This window comes from Molothrus ater, chromosome 6 (genome assembly GCF_012460135.2).
Source record: "Molothrus ater isolate BHLD 08-10-18 breed brown headed cowbird chromosome 6, BPBGC_Mater_1.1, whole genome shotgun sequence".
NCBI classification, from domain to species: Eukaryota; Metazoa; Chordata; class Aves; order Passeriformes; family Icteridae; genus Molothrus; species Molothrus ater.
In genome coordinates, this window is record NC_050483.2 from 14,673,863 (window position 1) to 14,692,770 (window position 18,908).

Below are 18,908 nucleotides of genomic sequence, written 5' to 3' on the forward strand. Positions count from 1 at the left end.
ATCTGCTCTGGGTATCATTACCAGTAATTTATCAGATGAATCATTCTGGTATACATGTCATCGTGTCATGGTGAGAAGCTAGGCAATTTTACTGGGGTAGCTCTGTAGATATAATTGAATCTGTGCACCTAGTACACTTGAAATACATTTCCTGCACACAGATATGTTCTAAACACTCAACAAAAAAGTATTTTTGAGACTATGTTGCAATTTGCACCTTTTATATGGGTTGACCCATTCTTCCAGAAATTAAGCTTCTAGTCATCCTAAGAAATTAAATTTCAGCTCTCCCTTTACTGGGGGCTAAACCTTAATGAGATGACTTCTTATTGCTTTGTTTCATTTGCAATAATTTGCACATAATGAAAAATCTGCTGTGCTGAACTAATGTCATAGTCGTTATTAAAATTCAGCCCAATATCTCAAAGATAAAATATTCATGTGCTTTCAGGAAACTCTTCTGTCATTTCAGGACGTACATGTGAAATACACACATATTATACTTATCAGAAGAGATATTAGAAAGACCACTCAAGGCTACTGCCATCAACTCTATAACCAGAGAGGAGCACAGGGACTTACCTCCCCTTGATCTGAAAAAGCCTGTTTAAATGGGGTAAGCAAGTAGGAGAGCAGGTCGAAGGCATTCTGAGCTGCTGGGATGGTCCCGTAAGTGCTGTACCACAGCATCATGCCGAGAAGCTGTGCAATCAATCAGAAAAGACGTAATTAGCATCTCTCATTATGCACACATTCATTTTCATTTCAAGACCGCATAATTAGCTAATTTAGTTAGCATTGATTTAACGTTGATTATTGCTTTGGCTTTAAGAAGTCAGGTATTTTCTAGGCTGTAGCTTCACAGAATAAAAAGGCTGAAGGCTCCAAGCTCAGCCACTATTAACTAGATGTGCATCACTGAGTTACACAGGCTGCCTCCAACCCTCACTAGCAAAAGAGCTGCCCAAAAACAGCAAGTGGAGCAACACTGCAAGTGCAACAGGTTCCTCTGGCTTCTGAACTTTCAGTTTACTACTTTTAAAAGTAGTATTTTTAAAAGTTTATTACTTTTAGATCAAAACTAGTAATTCCATGAACTTAGGATGTTATTGAAAGGCTCTTAAGGCCTCTCTCAAAGCTCTCACAAACAGCCATGTTTCACAAAGGTATCACTATAAATACACACACACAAACATACACACGTGGAAACTTTTCATTTAAAACACTCAAGGGTGCTGCACATGCCACAGTTAACATAAACTACAAAAGCAATGACTTTATATTTAGCACACTCACAGAGAGGTATAAGCTCATCCCACATCACAACTTTAAACAGCACACCTCCCGCTCCACTTGTAACCAACATGGGTCTTTACCCCCATACATATGAACTATAGAAAAAGGATTTGGTGGGATATTGGTCATTTGGCAAAGGAGGCATTTGCAGTATGGCAGGAAATGTGACAGGAGTGTGGGACATGAAACGGCAAGGGCTGCTCTCAAGGCAAAGCCATGAGAGGTGGCTGCAGAAATGAGGACTACACCCATTCCCACTGCTACATCTACAGTGAGTGAGGAAACCTCCCCAGCCAGCATGGCCTAAAATAAAGGTCCCAGCATTCCAAAGCTATGCAAGCTGCCTTACCAGTATCTGTGAGAGGACAAACAGATACATGCTGTCTCCGGGTATCAATCCATTCCACGGGGGAGGCCAACCGAGCACTGTTGTTTTCTGGGAGGCTCTCAGAGACTGCTCCTTCCTGCTCCGCTCTCCTTGCCGTCCTTCAGCTTCATCCACTGACTCCATCCCAGCTGGACGGGAACAACCTCCACGTGAAAAGGACATGTGCAGGGGATGAATGGGATGTGACCCTGTAGGCACAGCGGGGGCTGCAGGGCTATTGTTTTCCTGGAGACGATGGTTACCTTTCCGTTCTGCCTCAGCAAGCACAGCTCAGGATTGTGAGCGTCACACTCTATTAGTGCAGCTTTATTCACCTGCCTTCATCAGAGAAAAGTGAGTGTGGGTGGATAAATTATTTTCCCTTTCTTTCCGGAGGTGCAGATTCTGGGCTTTGTTGTTAACAAATTCTCATTTACATTGCTGCACTTTTTCATTTTTACTTTTTAAAAAAAGCTACCTGTGCTATTGCCTAGCTACACACTTCCCAGCTACGTGATGGCAGAGAACCCATTTTGCCCCTTCCTGTCTCAATTTCTCTATTTCTTTTATTTGTCTGCTTTGTCTAATCCGATTATAGATTTCTGAGGTAGAGACTGTTTCATCTGATGTGTCTGAATAGTGCTCGGAGACTCTGGGTTTTGGCTGAATGTCCTAAGGCACTAATAAAATAGACTTTATTCCAATAACCTACTTCTTGGATGAATTCATACTCAAGAGCTATTTAATAATGTTGCAGTGCTGTTCTGTTCAGTGGAAATACCCACTGGTGTGGCTATTCCCTCAGTAACAGTATTTTGAATAGAGTCTGCGTATATATAAATTCATGTACAAGTGAGGAGTGAAAGATCAGAATCATTGGGTGTAAATATTACTAACTTACATCTTTGGACGTGAGGAATGCCCCAAGGCTGCCCTGTGTACAACTCTGTAGACTTAAGCCTAAACCAGCCTCCTGTGTCCCAGGGAAAGGCCACACCATTGGCCCTTACCTGGTTTGTTGAGGTCAGGTTTCGACAAAACCCTCCTCTCAGCAAACATTTCTCTAAATGTCTCACACTTGTAACTCTAAGTCAGATAAGCACCCATTAACTAGCCACAGCTCTAATCATAAAATGAAATATATCTTTGTATCAGCTGAGGGTCTGTCCATAGTAAGAATTCATCTTTTAATGCTAGGTTGTTTTTTTTTGGTTTTTTTTGGTTTTTTTTTTGATGCTAGACATCACAAGAAGTCTGCCTCTCAGTCCTTAAAGCTGAAAAGCTTCAAGCTTCTAAATTGCTTCATGTCTCACTAGATTCGAACAAGAATAGGGAGGAAAATACTTGTTAATGATTGCCAATTTTCCTGCTATTTTTGTGGGATGTTTATGTTCTGTGTTTTGGAACCAGAATTTGAAATTTAACAGGGACAGAATCTTTGTGTCAGAAACTATTTTTGTTACCTTTGCAGAGAGATGTGCATCTGTGGCTGGGATCTAAAGCTTCAAAAATATCTACTTTCTTACAGTTTATTCTTGTTTGCTCCTAAAGTCTCTAACCTTCCATTTTCACTAAACATAGGTTAAGTTCTCCTTTTCCTTTATCTGCATTAAATAATGCACCTCTGTCCCTAAGAATGATTAATGAACATATTTACTGTTTTTCAAGTTCCAATGATTTCCTATTTTGCATACTCCTTCCCAAATCTCAAGATAAACTATACACAGTGCAAAACTAAAATAAGATTGAGAAGACAACCAGACCAAGGAATGCAAGGAGCCAAGGAATGCAGATTTCATGCTCAGCTTTCAGCTGGTTTTTATAAGTCATAATATTTCATATTTCAGAACTTTTTTTTTAACTGACTAAAGGTGCTGCCTTATGTAGCAGGTAAACAGCATTTCTTTGTTGCATGGTTGTAACAGCTTGAGATTTTACAAGGTCATTTCTGGTTGGAAACAAACGCCTCACTATAATACAACGACATGAAGGCCACTTAACTGCATCTTTTACAAAAAAGATGTCAAAGTTAGGGCACTCTGTAACCATGGGGATCTGTGCCTCTCCACAGCCTAGAAATCCAACTCCTGGAATTCCAGTCTTGTCTAGTAATACCCATACAACTGTAGGGGTCACATTCTCCTTCTTACAACTGCCCTTTATGAAGGACAATAGACCACTCTTACTTTCAATTATTTTCACTGCATAAGGTAGAGAGAGACCTGGCAGTCCAGGACTCCAGCTCTGCAGAACTGACATTTTTATCAAGAGGTATTTTCACTAGCACAACAGAAGGCAAAAGTTGTAAGAACTAAAATAAGGGAGAACTGGTTGAATCCATACATATAAATAAAGAGACACATGCCTCGGATATACAAAGAGAAGGTCCAATGTTAACTTAAGTCCAATCAAAAATTTTCTGCTATAAATCCCAAAGATTAGATTCTAACAAAGAGAATGATGCCCACCTCAGGTTCTGTATTTATTTAGCTATGCCAGCTTTAAACAATACTTCAATTAGCACTCACACATCATCTTGCAATCCCATACTCCTGTATGGTTTGCCCTACTGGGCTCAGGATTCTTTCAGTTGCAGATGAGGTAATGAGTGAAACACCAGTGAAGCTTTCTTGTGTCAAGGTGAATGTGAAGGTCTTGAGAGAGCTGGCAAGGATCACTGCCTGCAGGAATGAACAGAGCCTCTCCCCTGCTCGTGATTTGACTGGCAGTGAAATGTAGCATCCATGTGATAGCTTCCTCATTTCCTACATCACAGAGATGGGGATGCAAGTTCCATGAGTACTTCTGCTTTGGCACAAGACTACACTTGCTAGGAAAAAAAAAGCCTTAGGCAGAGGAATTAAAAGGTCTCTGACATCTGTAGCAGCCATATGGCTTGTGAAAACAAGTTAAAATTTCAAAACAGCACCATAAACTCATCCTTGCTGTTCAGGGAAAAGCACTTTCTGGATCATGCCAGGGATCCATTCATCCTACATCCTTTCCTTAAACAGTGCCACCAAAACAAGCTGCCAAAAATACAAGGCACAGCACTACATATTATCATATTATGGAATAATTTATATAGGGAAACACCTTTCTTCACTCAGGAGGTAAAAGCTGGCTTCTGTAACTCTGGCAGTGCCCATTTTAACCCCCCTCTCTTTTTTTTTTCCTGACTTCATACGTGGGTACATAACAGGCAGAAGAATGAAAAACACCTATATAACTCTCAGAAAAACAAGTGCTTAGAGTACTAGTCTTAGCTGAAATACTAAAAGGCACTGTAGCAATAACAAGCAAGTCAACAAAGCCTTACAGTAACAAACATGCCACGATCCCATCAAATCCTGCTGTGGGTGAAGCATTAGCAGCTCTGTAACTCGACTGAATCATACTTAAAGCCTTCAGAGAAAAACAAAACAGAAAACAACCCCTCAGAACCTCACATCCTGGCTGTATTTCCTAATGAAGTTAACATTTCAAAAGCAACTTGTACACGGGTGCTAATGTTCAAGGAATTGGCACCGCTCCATTGGCAGACTTAATTTAACAAAGTATTTTTGAGAGAAAGACTTGTTCCTCAACAAAACTGTTTTTATAGCAGAAAGAAAATGCACCCCAGCAGTGAAAAGAAAATACTCATACAGTTATTAGACATTTATGTACATCCATCACACTGTCCCTGTGAGAATGATACTTCTGGATTGGATAGTACTGCCTCTTCAATGGGAAATACAAATTTTGTTAATGGTGGATTGTGGGTTTTACCTTCCAGGACACACAAGACAGCAGGGCAAAAGGGGCCCCACCTGTTCTGCCAAGTCTCAAGCTGCAGCAGCCAACACAACACAGCAGCTGGGCTGCATTGCCCCTAATTGTTTCAGGTGTAGTGAGGTACATATACCTCTGAACCTGCCTACATCTTCATGATGGCCACATGTGATAAGAATTTGTAGGAATGGACCACAGAGTGGTAGCACAACAAAGTATGAGGTATGCCAGCAACACCTCACATCCATCAGGATTACCAGCATGTCAGACCAGAGTCATAAGTCTGTTTATGGCTTCTGCATCTTCAGATGTCCAAATGCAACTGCCTAATGAAATCCCTGCCTCTAATTTCCATCTAACTGCTAAGGAGAACTGCTATTGATGAAAGAACAGTAGGTGAAAGTACTCTAGTGAGATGGGTCTCAGTCCACTGCTAAAAAGAGTTTTAACATGCACCTCAACTGCACACACAGGACACAGCCCTTGGCATTGTAGTTCACAGATCTGGTCAAGACCTTGTTAAATACATCCATCATAAGGCATCCTGATTGCAGGCCAGTCCAGGTGCTGGGAAGACAAAGATACATCAAACCTGAACAAGCTACCTCAGAGTGCACAGGAACAAGAGGCAGCTTGTGCTGGAGGGTAAAAAGCCCATCTATCCAAAGAACAGAGCTTTAGGAGAATGTTTTCTTATCCAATACCTAATCTCTTTTTTGGTTGCCACTGCAGCATGATAAAGATAGAAACTGAATAATTAGCTTTCTTTTGCACTGTGGTGGTATGGGAAGAAGTGGGTAAGAGGAAGGGGACCTCTCATATTTGTATGGCAAACACAACTTGTGTACTTACATTCTTCACTCTGCAGGAAATCAACTAGTGGGTCACTATTTTTTAACTCTGAAACTTCTACTGAATTTCTTTATGAACAGCAACCTAATTTATTAAGCAGTAAACATGACATCGGTACTGTTTACAGACAGATAAACATCACCGCCAAAGGAAGTCTGCTTCTTGATTCTGTCTGCATTCCTGACTCATCTGATAAGTTATGTTGAAAATTTACACTAAAGATATAATAATCTGTGTTGAAAACTGGGGATACTAGCTCCGCCATTGTACTTTTTTTTTGGCCTTTCTGATCATGACAATTGCTCCTCTGCTTGATTCCTGACCTGCTTTGTTTACAAGAGCTCAATACATTTATGTTTTCCAAATGGCTGAGTAAAATGCAGCTCAGGAGGAGAACATCAAGGCCCCAAAAGTATCCAGATTAAAAACTGCAAAGAAAAACCTCCCCAGGTGCACCCCACAGCTACCTACTACTGACTGACTGGAGATAGAGGGGATTTACAACAATTCAATCTCCTCAGTACCTCCAATTCCATTTTGGATAAAGTCCAAGTTTTAGCTGCCAAGAGCTTGTGGTTGGTAGATCTTGCATTTGTAATGCAAAACCACATTGAGAGCTACTTCAGAAAGTATAAGACAGCTTAATTCAAACACAAGGAGCAAGCCAGGCAGACCCATGGATCCCACTACCTTTACCCCTAAATAATGGCACCAAGGCAGCAAAGCGACACTGAAATCCCTTTGGTATCTAACTGGAAGCCAGTTAGATCCCTCCCACGGTCCTTTGTAGGACTGCAAGCTTCAAACTCTTCTCTGTAACAGAACTCATGAAGAAATAAGCCTGACATACCATCAAGTTAAGTAAGAGGTCCAAGAAACTGGAACTATCCTCTCTGACACATTGGAAGACTCTTCACCAAGACTGAGCCTACACAGCAGCAACACAGGTGAGTTACTTAACTTGAGATGAATTTCAGCTTACAATTTCTAATGCTTTTAGTTTGCCTTAAGTGTATCCACCCTGGACTGTAAGAACAAGCTGAGCCAGGATGCAGGTATTCATAGCTGTGTGGGGAACAACTGAAATTTCTAACATTCAAGGATTCTACTTCAGAAAGTTGAGTATTTTTGCTAGAAAGATCACACTGGAAATATTTGTATTTCCTTCACACCGATTCATGGGTTGATATGCCCATCAAGGGAACTCAGCTGCTCAACAGTTCTCCAGTGACAGTGTTTCAGGCTCTCTGAAGATTCAAGAGAACACCACCCCACAGCTTGCCTTTTTCGTGTGTTTGGTTGGGGAAATTCAGTGACAATGATGAACACTACAGCTTTAAAGTTGAGCTTTTAGTAAGTACAACCACTGATATAAAATACCTATTTATTATTGATTACTCTACGCAGAAAAATCTACTTCAGTCCTCTCTTCTGAAAGACAAACACAGAATTGGTAATAAAATACCACAACTTTTTCATCATTACTAAACTGCTTAGATAGGCACTACAATGGCCCCTCCCTAACAGTGAGATGGTTAATTTAACCTTGTGTGACAGAGGATAACCCACAATTATCAACTTGCCTTTGGGCTTATTTGTCCAAGGGAGGCAGGTGGCATGGGGAAACCCAGAAGCCTCCTTCTGAGGAAGGCAAGTGTTCACTGAGGAGTTCTTTGACAGTGCAGAGGAAAAGGAGTATCACCCACTTGCCAGGAAAAGTACTGTACACTTGCACTTTCCAAGCTCAGCTGGTGGAGTCTGGCTGCTGCTTATGCCAAACTCCAATTACCAAAAGGGAAAGACACATCAAGAGAGAAAGAAAGGAAGAGGGAAAGTCGTGCAGAAAATCTGTGAGCAAGTCAGGCAGATAACCGAGGTCTACGTACTTCCAGCCCGATGCTTCTCCCCATTCACTGGCAACATTTCTTACAAACTTGAAGAAGAAACTTTCCTCTCTACCTGAAGTAAGTTCTGCTGAAAAGAATACACAGACACTTTGCCCTGCTGGGTGGGGGGGAACTGCGCATCTCTATCCATAAAGAACCTCTTCTCATCCCTGAGGGAACAGCAACCTGATGCCAGAGTGTGCAAGGAGAATAGCTGCCTTTCCACTCAGCAGCTCCCTGCTGAACTGCTGAGTCACACGTTTTCTCTGCTCTGAGTTCACACTGCTCCCACTCAGTCCACCTGCCACTTCATCTGGGATGGGTGGGAGGAGAGAAAGAGACGTGAAGGCAGAAAAAATGTTCATGTTCACCTAGGACCATTATTATGGTACTGTGGGGTCACATATAAAAGCAAGCCTGCAAGCTGCTAGAGAGGGATGGAGAAGAGAAATATCAGACTGCAAGAAAAACTGCCTCCCCCTCTTCTTCAACAGGAGACTGGCCATCAAACAAGCTGCAAACCTCATTTGATTCCCAATCAGTCACCCATGTTACGTGCCTGCCGATATGTTCTGTGAATTTCAGGGTGTGCACAAGGCTCTTTGCTGTGATTTAGAAGAGCTTTCAAGTTGCTGTGATTTTTTCCACAGTCCAACAGCTACTGTGTCATAATTGTCTGGCTGCCACAGGGAAGTGCCACAATGATGAGTGAAAATATCATCTGGATAGATTCCAGCTCCTAAGGGCATCTTCAGCTGAGTTGCTGCAGTGGAAATGTCCACCAGCTCCAACTTTTATCACAAAATAAGATGAAGAGAAAATCCTAGGCATTTTATTGCAGCTTTCATAAAACTCAAGCCTAACAAGAACCAACATCTCCTACTACCTGTTAAATTCTTGTGCAGAAAAGGGCTTCTACTAGCAATGGTGGGAAACATGCTTATCATGATTACAGAGGGTCCAGATTACCCTTAGGTTGAGTTGTACATATGGAAATAAACATTTAACTAAATTAGCAAGGTAGTATTTTTTCTGTGATCTGAATTCTGGACAGTACACTTTGTAAGTCTTGAAAAAAGAAAATGCCCAGAAGTTTCCTAATTTATTAAATTGATTTCTGAGAAACCACTTCTGAAACTAACTTTCAGACTACAAGAACAATTTTCAGACTAATGTTTAAGCCACTGCTACTGTTAGCAGACAAACTGAGGGCTTTTAAAGAGCTAAATAAAGATTTTGTTTTATTAAACACAATTAATGACTCTGAAAAAAGTAAGCCTGTTCTTCCCTGTGAGAAAGAATCTCACAGGGAGATTAGTTAACATTAACTAATGTTCAGTCTTACTTTTTAGTGATTCTAGTGCAAATCTCTGCAAATGTGCTCGTGCTCTACAGACCTGAAATACAAAGACAAAATCCACTCTCAGAGGGTGAAGTGTAATAGCATTAAAATGTCTTTCAATATCTACTTCCACTGTCCACTCCACAGAGAAGCTCACTGCAGTGTTGCTCTAGAAATAGTTCATGAAAAAATGATAACTGCAGAGGAAAAGAAATATGGGAAAAAGTAAAACTCAATCTTCTCAAAGTCCCCTGCTTTCATAGAGTCTTTTTTTTTCCAAATAATAAAAAGAATTTGCAAAACACAATTTTAAAAGGCAGGATGCTAGCCTATGAAGTCATCCCTGGAGGGGAAAGGATACAGCCTGACACCAGAGATTTTGTTTTACTGAAGGGTGAGTCTGGGGGACTTAATTTGATCTGTCACCAAACCCTTCCTTTCTGGAAGAAACCAGATGTTCCAGACAGCACTCCTCTCATACCTGGGGCTCTATACACTGATACTGACTGCTTTATAATATATCTAACCCACTTAGTAAGAGAAAAGGTAATTTACCTGATTCTCTCACCAAGTCTGTAGTCCATAACAGCTCATATGAAACAGAGCTCCTAGGAAAAGGCAGCTCAGGATACCTCAGCTGCCACAACTCTGAATTGGGTGTGAGCCTCACTTAGATGGGAGCAAGAAAAAAAATCCTTGGGCTCTCTGCTCTGGAAAGACAGCAAAGAGGAATCACTAGGAGCCACAAGAAGCAGTAAGGGACTGTCAGATAAAGCAACCATATGGGAAGTACATGGGAGCTCCTGTACCATCTGTAGGGTCTCACTGCCAGGGTCCTACACTCATTGCAAACTGCTATGTCTCTACTAATAATGGAGAAGTTGCTCTTAATTCCCAGAACAAGACTAGTTATGCCTTTGTCCACATCTAAATCATACTCCCACTACTAAGTCAAATACACAATGGCTCTCCTAATGCTCACAGGTCTTAACCACAAGATGTGTTGTTAGGCAATGTCCTCTTTCCTTTTGTCCATTTCTCAAGGTGGCCAGGGCCCTTAGAGCAGTGTTTGCTTCAAAACAAAATGTTAAATATGGTGCAAAATTACAGCTCTTGAGTGAATGCAGACCCTCAGAGGGCAGAGACACTGAATATTAACTTGTAATTCACCCACACATAATTAGCAATTGCCATCTTTCAATCAGGGCTCAATTCAAAGCTTCTTTTGTTTGATTTTGTCTTTTCTCCTTTCCTCTTAACCCTCTTACAGAAGGTCCATCTGATTAGCGCTGAATATTGGATACAATTTAATATTTTTAAAAATAAAGAATAGATTTCTTATGCTGGTTTCTTCACTGAACAATTTCGAGTGCCTGGTGATAATTTTGGAGCTGCCTTGAGCTTTTGTAAACAGACCACAAGTTGACTTTCAGTGGAGTTGGTTGTCCCAAATTAATCCCAGGCTGCAAGCTCCCTTTAACACTGAAAATGGAAACCCACAAAGCAGCTCTGTAATTCCACAGTTAAAGAGATAAAGGCTTAGACTGCTCATGAATCAGCCTTGCACAGGCAGCGAGAACTGGCAGTGGTGCAGCAATGCAGAGCAAAACGTACAGGCTTAAACTCTCTGAAACAGGATAACCAACTGTCCCCTTTCAAACCCTAATTATACCTTTTGTGCCTTTACACTTTAAGTACAGGATATACTTAAATGTGCCTGAATGCATAATCAAAGAATAGCAATAATTTAAGAACCAGACAAACATCCTCTTCAATAAAAGAGTGATTCTGACAATGAAAAGAAACAAGCATATTCTGGTGTCACACACTTTTGAAAGTATTTGCTATTCATGCCACTACAATCTGAATTGGTGTTGCCACACTGCTATTGTTGAAAAAAAAAAGAAGGATATTTATTTTCTTAATAAATTTTAGAGTACTTCTACAGTCATTATGCTAATACCACTGTGTGTTTCTAATGTCTCCTCAGTGACTGGCCTGGTATTCTTTAGGTATTAGATCTGCTTTCTATCTGGTGAATGAGAAGGTTTGCACCTTGAAGCAGAGGGGTGATTTGCTGGCTTCCTGTCAGGTTCAGATGGGAATGTTTTGATGTCATTCATTTGGGGATAGCCTGCTTTACTAAGTGACTCAAATCTTATGCCTGGAGCCTTCACAAAAAAATCGTTTAGGAAAGCCACTATCACATTCATTTCAAAGACATTCTCTTTCCTGAGCAAAGTAAATTATATCAAGACCAGTCCCAACAATCATCTTCAGCCACAAACCTGATACAAGCCCCAAGGGTATTATGCCAAGTATAAGCATTTTGTTTTCTTTCACGCATTTAAAAAGGCTATGCTTGCACAGTTTGGCTGCCTCAGAATGCAACACTATCACTCAGACCCTCGAATTAATCTTTGAAATAAATACTTGTAGAGATAAGAGTGTGGACATCCACAAACAGGACCAATTTTGTCTCTGTATCAGAGCCTTATTTCAGCTCAGGGCTACACTGTTATGGGCCCTAATGGAAACACAGCACAATTAAATAACATTGTTTGCAGTTCAGTACTCTGCTACCTCCGTAACTGCAGTCCCTTCATGTTACAGGCATGCTTAGGTTACTAAAATGTCACAGGAACAACAGTTTTAAGCTGTCCTTCTCCCTAGCTATCACACAGGAACACAAAAAGTGAACAATTCGAGTAGAAAGTGGTAATAGTCCTGGGTCTAGTCTATCTGGGTTCCTGTATGTGCTCATCAACACAGATACACAGCCTTAAATAGTAAACTAAAAAGATGCAACAGCTTGTCTTCTCATCCTCTTCCCAGGGAGGAAACATGCACTGAGCAATGTTTTGTCTAGATAGATAAGCAGACATGCACAAGTTGTTACAGCTCTCTGTTGGAGAAGGTGACGCAAAAAAAGCACATGCTGGTGATGAGCTTTACAATTCTTCCGGGAGGATTTTGCACCACTTGTCTGCAATCCTGAGCTTCACTCTACAAAACAACCCAGAGAAACAAACCTCTCATGGACTCATGCATCCCAAGGCTCCACTCCACCTCACATCACACAGCCTCATGTTGAGTCACTGTAGCAAGAGCTGACATTAATCAACAGGTCACCAAGCTGGCAAGCAAACACCATTTTGGGTCATGCATCAGCAGAGCATTTCTACTTCTGGCTCCAGACTGGGATCACAGACAGCCTAGGGATTTTCATTCTGTACTCCAGCAAATGTTGCAGAAATGACAATGATCTGAGCTTGCATGGAAGCAGGTGCAGGTATGCTGCATGTGGGAGGCACACTTAAAACCTCCCCATGCTTCAGGTATAAAAGCCATCATCGTGTGTCCTATTCTGAGGATGAAAAGACAGGAATTTAGCTCCTCAACTATGCAACACAAATTTGGACTATTAAAAAACATCGTTTTGTCAGGTCTTGATTGGAGCATTTCTTTCTTTTCAGAAGCTCCTGATTTCATAACATTTAAAATTCAGGTCACCACAAAGGCACCAAACTTATTCTTACAGACTCCTAGTTGTCCCACAGTTTTGTCTCCATGTTGAAATACGCTGTGTATATTGCATATTTTGGAATTTGAGTAGTCAATTGCTTCCCTTAGGATGCTCTTTCTGAAGTGTGGGTGACGGTATATGTCAATGGGAAGAAAGATTTCATCCACAGAGCTGTATTTCTGCTATGCTATCCAGAACACTTCATCTGCATTAACAGGAGATGCCAAACGCCTCATACCAAGTCTCCTCCCACACTTGACTTCAATATGAAGAATAAAGTACTGAGTAATCTTGTAAATCTCATTCTTAGCTTCTAAAGACCAGAGCAGCACTTCCAAACCACCCCACCTCTGTCTTCCTCCACATTAGCTTAAGATTCTACTAAAAGAATTTATTTTGTTTGCACCTCTCATCTCCCAATGCCAATTACATACAACAAAACTGCTTGGTCCTTTCCTGAGGGTTTGTGTAGAAGGTTTTGGTGGCAGGGTGTGGGGGGGCAAGGGTACAAGGATGGCTTCCTTTGAGAAGCTTCCCCATGTCTGACAGTTCTAGTGCCAGCCAGCTGGCCAAGGCCAAGCACATCAGATGGTAGGAATGCTGCTGGGATAATCTGTTTAAGGAGAATAAAGTTAGGGCACAGAAGCAAATGCTGAATGGCTATGGAAGAATGGAGTGAGATTATCTGAGAGGAGCAGCCCTGCAGATATCTGGGTCAGTGCAGGAGGGGCAGGAGGTGCCGGAGCTGGGATTCCCCTGCAGCCCATGGAGGAGCAGAGATCTGCCTGCAGCCTCTGGAGGAGCCCATGGCAGAGCAGGCACATGCCCAAAAGAAGGTTGTGACTCCATGGTCAGCCCATGCTGGAGCAGGGGGGCCTGCAGAGCCAAGGAGAGAGGAGCCCATACTGGAGCAGCCTGTTCCCAAGGGACCACAGCTGCTGGCAGGAACCCACACTGGAGCAGTTCATGAGGGACTGCAGCCCATGGGGAGGGCTCACACCGGAGGAGTTATTGGAAGAGTGCCCCCCTTGGGAGGGAGGGACCACATGCTGGAGGAAGGGGAAGAACTCTTTTTTCCTGAGGAGGAAGCAGAGGCAGAAACAACATGAGATGAACTGAATGATAACCCCCATTCTCCATCTCCCTGAACCAATAAGAGAGAGGAGATAGGGAAGCAGGAATGAAGTTAAGACCAAGGAGGGAGGGGTAGGAGGAAGGTGTTTTTGAGACTTGTTTTACTTCTCATTATCTGCTCTGATTTTGATTGGCAATAAATTCAACTAATTTCCCTGAGTTTTGCCTGTGACAGTAACTGGGGAGTGATCTCCCAGTCCTTATCTCAACTCATCAGCCACTTGTTATATTTTCCCTCCCTTATGCAGTTCAGAGTAGCGGGGAGAGTGGCTTTGGTGGGTGCCTGGCGTCTAGCAAAGGTCAAATCACCACAATAGCATTATTTATGCTGGAAAGATCATAAAAAGAATGGGAAAGAGCAACATTTTATCCATGGCCCAGGTAGAAGCCCTGTGATCTATTTCAGATATGCTGAGCAGAGGCACAGAAGACAAAAGAGTAAGCAGGGCAGTATCAGGTCCTATTTTTGAGGGATAACTGTAACATCATAGTTCATCCTTTCATCTCCACAGATCTTGAAATGATCTTATCAGCTGAACAGACAACAGCATCCCTAAATCCATATGCGCATCCAATAGGAGTAGCACTTTAGTAGTGTGTAAAAAAGCCTCAAGAATAAAGGAAGCTTCACCTTAGAGCTGTTACAAAAGCATTTTTCTGTACAGAAAAATAACACAGGCTCTTCAGTATGCTGGCAAAGAACATTCAGAACCTATCAGTACCAGTGAGCACACAGGAAGCTAAAAGAGGTCATTTTGAGAATGCCTGCACAAACCTGACAGAAAGAAAAATAACCTATTCTGAAAAACAGGACTGTATTTGTCTTTGTCTCCCACAGAAGGCATACAAAATGGAAGGCATTTAGTGTCTTTCAGGAGTGCCATCCCTCTTATCAAAAGGCTGCAAAATTGGTCAGATAAAACTTTGACCTGTTTCAGCTGATATGTTGCCTGTGCAAGGAAGTTGGGACCAAGTCTTACAGTCTAATCAGGTTCTCTTCAATTTCTGTAAGAGACCTTTTTGGCATACACAGAGGTAAAGGCATTCAAACTGCTAAAGACTCTGCAAAGCAGCAGCTTTGGACTGTCGTTTAAGGTCAGCCTCCAACACACAGTATTTATTTTTCTATTGTTAAACAACCTGAGTAGAAAGGACTTTTGCTAGAATATGTTAGTTAATTGAATCTGGAACATTAACAGGTTTTTCACAACACTGTAGTATTTTTTCTATGAAAAGCAATGAAAAAATGGTTCTATTTAAAAGTGGTAATAGCTGTAGTCTTTGAACATATGCTTAATGAATAAATCTGTTTGGAAAAAGCCTTGTGTGTATTGGAGGGAGGTAGTATGTTTGTTCTCACTTAAAGTGTGCCATAGTGGCAATCATCAACAGCAAATGGCATCTATTGTTGGGACTAAAAAAAAATTTCATTTGGCCTTTTACTTTCAGGTGAAATTGCTCTTTTGAATAACACATTCTTTTAGCTAAACAGCTGAGTTGAAAATAAAGCAATAGCAGATCCATGTCATTAAGGACACCTTTTAAACTCTTTGGTAGGTGCAAAGAACCACAACATAGTAATATCCAGGCAGCTTGCTGCCACAGCATGGGGTGCAGCACACAGAAAGCCTACAGCTCACAGGGAAGAGGCATTCAGACCCCATGGGGAGAACAGCCAAACGACCCAGTGCTACCACATACTGCAGTGGTGGGTGCAATCCCAAGGATGAAATTATATAGGATACAGCAAATCATGGGACCTGAGCAGAATAGACTCTGTAAGCTTAAATGACAACCAAAAAACTGGGATGAAAAACACATGAGAACAAACTCAACCTACTGTGTTGCCATTTGCATGAGCAGGTGGATGAATTTAATAAGCCCGTAGATTTGTTTGTGAAATTCAAATGCCAATTCCATACACTGGGAAGTGTGAAAAACATCCACAGTCAAGCTAGAGCTGGCTGGGTATTTTTAAAGGAAGCTTGACAGATGTTGTGAAAATGTACTGCAAAAGAGTCAAACCTGTCAGTATTTACTCTTCTTTTGAAGAGCTCCATGTTCCTCTCATGGAGTGCCTGAATCTCTCCTTTCTCCACTTAAACTGATAGTTTAAGCTCCTCAGTTCCACTCTGAATGCTCCAAAGGAAGCTTCACTCCCCTTCCTGTTCTATTTTTCAATAACATGCTTGACTACGACTCCCTTTTTGCAACACAGCCAGATCTCAGTTGGAAAGTTCATTTTGTGGTGAAAGAGCCACAGGGAACTCTCAAGCTGCATTCAACCAAATCTCCTGGTGCAACATACTGCAGTTGGAAATCTAACAAATCTAATGGGTGAGACCATACCATGATCTTCTCTTCTTTGACAACTCTTCTAGCAGGGTTGGGAGACTGCTTCAGCCAAGCACAAGCCAATGCCTGCTCTCCATCAGTGTTTCTAACTTGTCAATCCTTGCAGTCCCTCCTCTCTCCTTTTAGAGTTTTCCTTGTGAAGATACAGAGAAGGCCCAGATCTTAACACAGATCAGAGACCATGTGTAGGTGGAAAGAGATAAGATAACAAACACAGCAAGTCTTAGGTTCCCAAGATTTCTTTTCCAATGAAGATAACATGATACAATGATACAATGAAGAAAACATTTCACCATTAAAACCCCTAATTCTTGAGGTCAGCACTCCACAACTGCTCACCTCTTAATGCTGTCCTTACTGAAGTACTTTGTCTATTGAGACTTCTTGCACTTCCCCATGGTGATATCACCAGCAGGCATAAGGAAGCATGAAACCTCAGTCAGCAAGCTAGTAAGGCAGAGGTCAAGAAACCATGATTTCCAGAAAGAGTAGAGGTTTGAGATAGGGTGGCAACAATAGATTTCCAAAGGGTGTCAAACTTATCTTCTGTGACAGCCCCTGTTGCTGAAGAACATGCTTAGAAAAATAAGTTAATAAAGCTGTTGCATATGGACCATGTGACGTGTCAGCAGAGTTCTGTTCTCAAAAATGACTACTTGTTTTACCAGGCTGATTTTCAGCTTATTTCAGCTATGATTAGTTTGTCCATTAATTAATCAGTTAGTCCACCAAACCAAACCAGTGCCCATGAGGCATGCATATAATTTAGTATGTAACAACATGTGCAAAATACTTCACTGTTTTGGATGTCACATCCCTGAAGCAGGGATACTCTACAGTATTTTTTACTTAAAAATGTGTGTTCTACGGCATTAAACTCGGTCCTACAAAACCACTAGACAATTGATTTGCAACAATAAGCAGAGAAAGGAGAAGATAAAACACAGATGGCAAAAGAAGGTGTATGTTTGGGATTAATGGAAAAGAGAATATCTGATAAGAGAGGAAAGAAGGAAAATAAATACAAGGCCATAGAAGAGAAGCCCACAGGAGGAGGAGGAGGAGTGTGAAAAGCCTGACAGAAGGACTGAGTGGAGACTAAAAACAGCATCTGGCAGTAGCTCAACTCAAACAAGGTAGCATATGCAAGAAGTACAGCATACTGAAAACTTCCTTCCTCTTGGGGATTAAATAACCTCAGAATTAAGAAAGAGAGAGTCTTCCCTCCCTCTCCTCTGAAATATCTTGCTCTAAACTCTGAAACAGGAAAAAAAATATGGTTAGACTTTTTGGTGATTGCTATTTCCCAATTACAACTGTGAGCTCTTACTTAAAATTTTCAGGCATGAAGCCGCAGAAGTCAGGCACAATTTTGATTCATTTTTCTAGTGGGAAACATGATAGTGGGTTTCTCATGCCTAACAGACTTAGGGCATCAAGAGGCCAGATTTTTGAAAGTCCTAGGAAAATTTTCAAAAGCTCCAATGCCCCTAGATAGAGCCCTAGTTCTGCTGAAACAATAATTGTTCCTCAAAAGATAGGCCCAAGTTTCATTTTCAAAAGCAGCTTAAAAATATGGATTACACTGACAGTGAGAGAACACCACAGGGTCGTTTTTGAAACTGAGACTGACATGGTTTTCAAACTGCTGCCTACCACGTGCTTTTGCTTTCTTTTAATTGTGCTTGTGAATACAGTACAGAAATGTGTCTGCTGTCACTCACAATTAAGAAAATACAGGTACAGTTGTGAGAACATCAAATACTACAAACTGGGCGGTGTGAGGACAGCCCAGCATTCCAAATCTCACCCTGCAAGTGATGTTTATGCTATTTGCACCTGCACAAAAGCATAGCAAGTCCCACGTGGGGAAGAGTTACTGTGCTGGCCAGGGGCTAACAGAACTCCAGTTCTGTCAGCTCTCACAGGGGTGGAACATGGCCTTACAGGTAGACATGCCCAGGTGAGCAATGCAACTTCAGGGTATATCCCCCCATGTCCCACCTCTTTTGTGTCATGATGCACAGGCTGCCACATCTACATCTGACTGCACAGCAGGAACAAACTACAACCACAGTCCTTCACCCTGTGACCATCTGGAGCAGGGCTGTAACTGGAGTTTGCTGTTGCTCTCCTCAGGTCCATATGCCCATATTTCCTTTACCAGAACACAGGAAGGCAAAAACAAAAAGTTGGTGCCACCAGACCTCACTCTAACAAAACTCACCTGGCCAAATTTATATTCTGTGACAGTCTCTATTGCCAAAGAACATGCTTAAAAGGTAGGGCCTACACACAGAGGCATGAGCAATGAGGGGACAACTGTCCTAATATGAATGATGAAAGGAGGATTGGCAGAACAGCCCTGAATAATCC

At 41.6% G+C, this 18,908-nt stretch overlaps 1 protein-coding gene across 6 annotated transcripts in view; it reads right to left on the reverse strand.

The window, feature by feature from the left end:
• PTPN5 (protein tyrosine phosphatase non-receptor type 5) overlaps positions 1–18,908 on the reverse strand; it is a 77,427-nt gene that overhangs the window by 31,316 nt on the left and 27,203 nt on the right. For 5 of the 6 annotated variants that reach the window (XM_036383951.2, XM_036383947.2, XM_036383952.2 and 2 more), the window contains exons 3-4: positions 1,646–1,872; positions 583–702 (exon numbers count right to left, since the gene is read on the reverse strand). In XM_036383951.2, the coding sequence (XP_036239844.1) occupies positions 583–702; positions 1,646–1,872 (347 nt within the window). The remainder of the gene's footprint in view (positions 1–582; positions 703–1,645; positions 1,873–18,908) is intronic. The other variant, XM_036383953.2, reaches the window with a different exon arrangement.